The sequence below is a fragment of the Pteropus vampyrus genome, unplaced genomic scaffold (genome assembly GCF_000151845.1).
Source record: "Pteropus vampyrus isolate Shadow unplaced genomic scaffold, Pvam_2.0 Scaffold176, whole genome shotgun sequence".
Classification (NCBI taxonomy): Eukaryota; Metazoa; Chordata; class Mammalia; order Chiroptera; family Pteropodidae; genus Pteropus; species Pteropus vampyrus.
The window spans coordinates 694,270-695,644 of record NW_011888957.1 but is presented as its reverse complement, the minus strand read 5'-3'; the positions used below and the strand labels follow the sequence as shown (position 1 = coordinate 695,644).

Below are 1,375 nucleotides of genomic sequence, written 5' to 3'. Positions count from 1 at the left end.
GCCAGTTTGTCCTTTTTTTTCTTTCATGCTGTGCTTTTGGCCGTAAGTCTGAGAACTTTTCACCAGGGGCCTGAGGGTGTCCACCTGTGAGCGTCAGTTGCTGCGGTCCTGTAGGGCGGGTTGTGTTGATGTCCGCACACAGCAGCCCAGGGTCCCCGGGCCGGCCGCGTGGGCCACAGTGCTCGGGGCGTGCTGATTCCGCGTGTGCGAAGCTGCAAGGCCTGGGTGACGGCCACACTTGGTCCTGCGTGCTTGCTCGGGGTCTTGGCGCTTCCGTGCGTGTGTGGAAAGGCTCCAGGAGGTGGCAGTAAAGAGACTGAGGCTCCTGAGAATGAGGGCTCACGGGGGTCCAGACACCTGGCGATGCGGAAGGAGAGGAGACCCAGCAGGAAGGCGGCCGTCTGCGTGGGGCGCTTCTGTTTCCCGAAGCACGTCCCCTGCCTTTCCAGTCCGTCCTCCCCCCGCCCCGAGGGGCGGGCGCCAGGCTCAAGGCCCAGGGGACCGGGCTCGTTGGTGTGGGGACAGCGCTGAGGTTTGGCAGGTCCCCGAGGGAGGCGGGGTAGACATGGAGCCCTCGCCACCTGCCGCCAGCTGTCCCCGCATCACCGTGTCTTCCCCAGGCGGTGCTCCAAGGACTGACGGCTTTTCTGTTTGTCCCGCTTCTGGTGGCAGATGTGAGTGACATCAGCAGCTTCCTCAGCGTGTTCCACAAGCCGCATGCGGGGCTCATCCAGGCGGCCCGGCAGCTGCTCTCGGACGAGCGGGCCCCACTGAGGCAGAAGCTCCTGGCCGACCTGCTGCACACGGTCAGCGAGAACAGCAGCGCCGAGACCAGGGCCGAGGACCCGCCTTGGTTCGAAGGTGCCTCGCGGATTCGGGGCTTGAGGGAGCCGGGGTGGGGGCCTTCTCAGAGCCAGACACCTGGGGGAGACCGGATTCTACTTCAGTTCCCGGATGAGGGCTCCCTAGATGAGGGGCTCCCCAGACGAGGGGCTTGCCTAGCACTCTGAGCCACCTAGCTGGGTGGCAGAGCACGTCACATACAGTTCCCATCCTGACCGTCGCTGGCACGCGGCTCGGTGGCATTCACTACGTCACACTGTCGTGCAGCCGTCACCACCACCGTCTCCATCTTTCCGAACTGCAGCTCTGTCCCCGTGAAGCACTCACTCCCCAGCCCCTCCGCCAGCCCCCGGCACCCGCCCTCCCACCTCTGTCTCTGTGAATCTGACTCCTCCGGGGACCTCCTGCAAGTAGAATCTTAGCGTTGGTCTTTTTGTGACTGGCCTGTGTCACTGAGCGTTACGTTCTCGAGGTCCGTCCACGTTGTAGCGGGTGTCAGACTGTGCTTCCTTTTTAAGGCTGAACGATATTC

The 1,375-nt window shown here is 63.7% G+C and overlaps 1 protein-coding gene across 1 annotated transcript in view; it reads left to right on the top strand.

Annotated features, from left to right (window-relative positions):
• Positions 1-1,375, top strand: part of DFFB (DNA fragmentation factor subunit beta) — a 16,968-nt gene that overhangs the window by 2,851 nt on the left and 12,742 nt on the right. The window contains exons 2-3 of the mRNA XM_011370812.2: positions 564-1,008; positions 1,111-1,253. Of these exons, the coding sequence (XP_011369114.1) occupies positions 564-1,008; positions 1,111-1,253 (588 nt within the window). The remainder of the gene's footprint in view (positions 1-563; positions 1,009-1,110; positions 1,254-1,375) is intronic.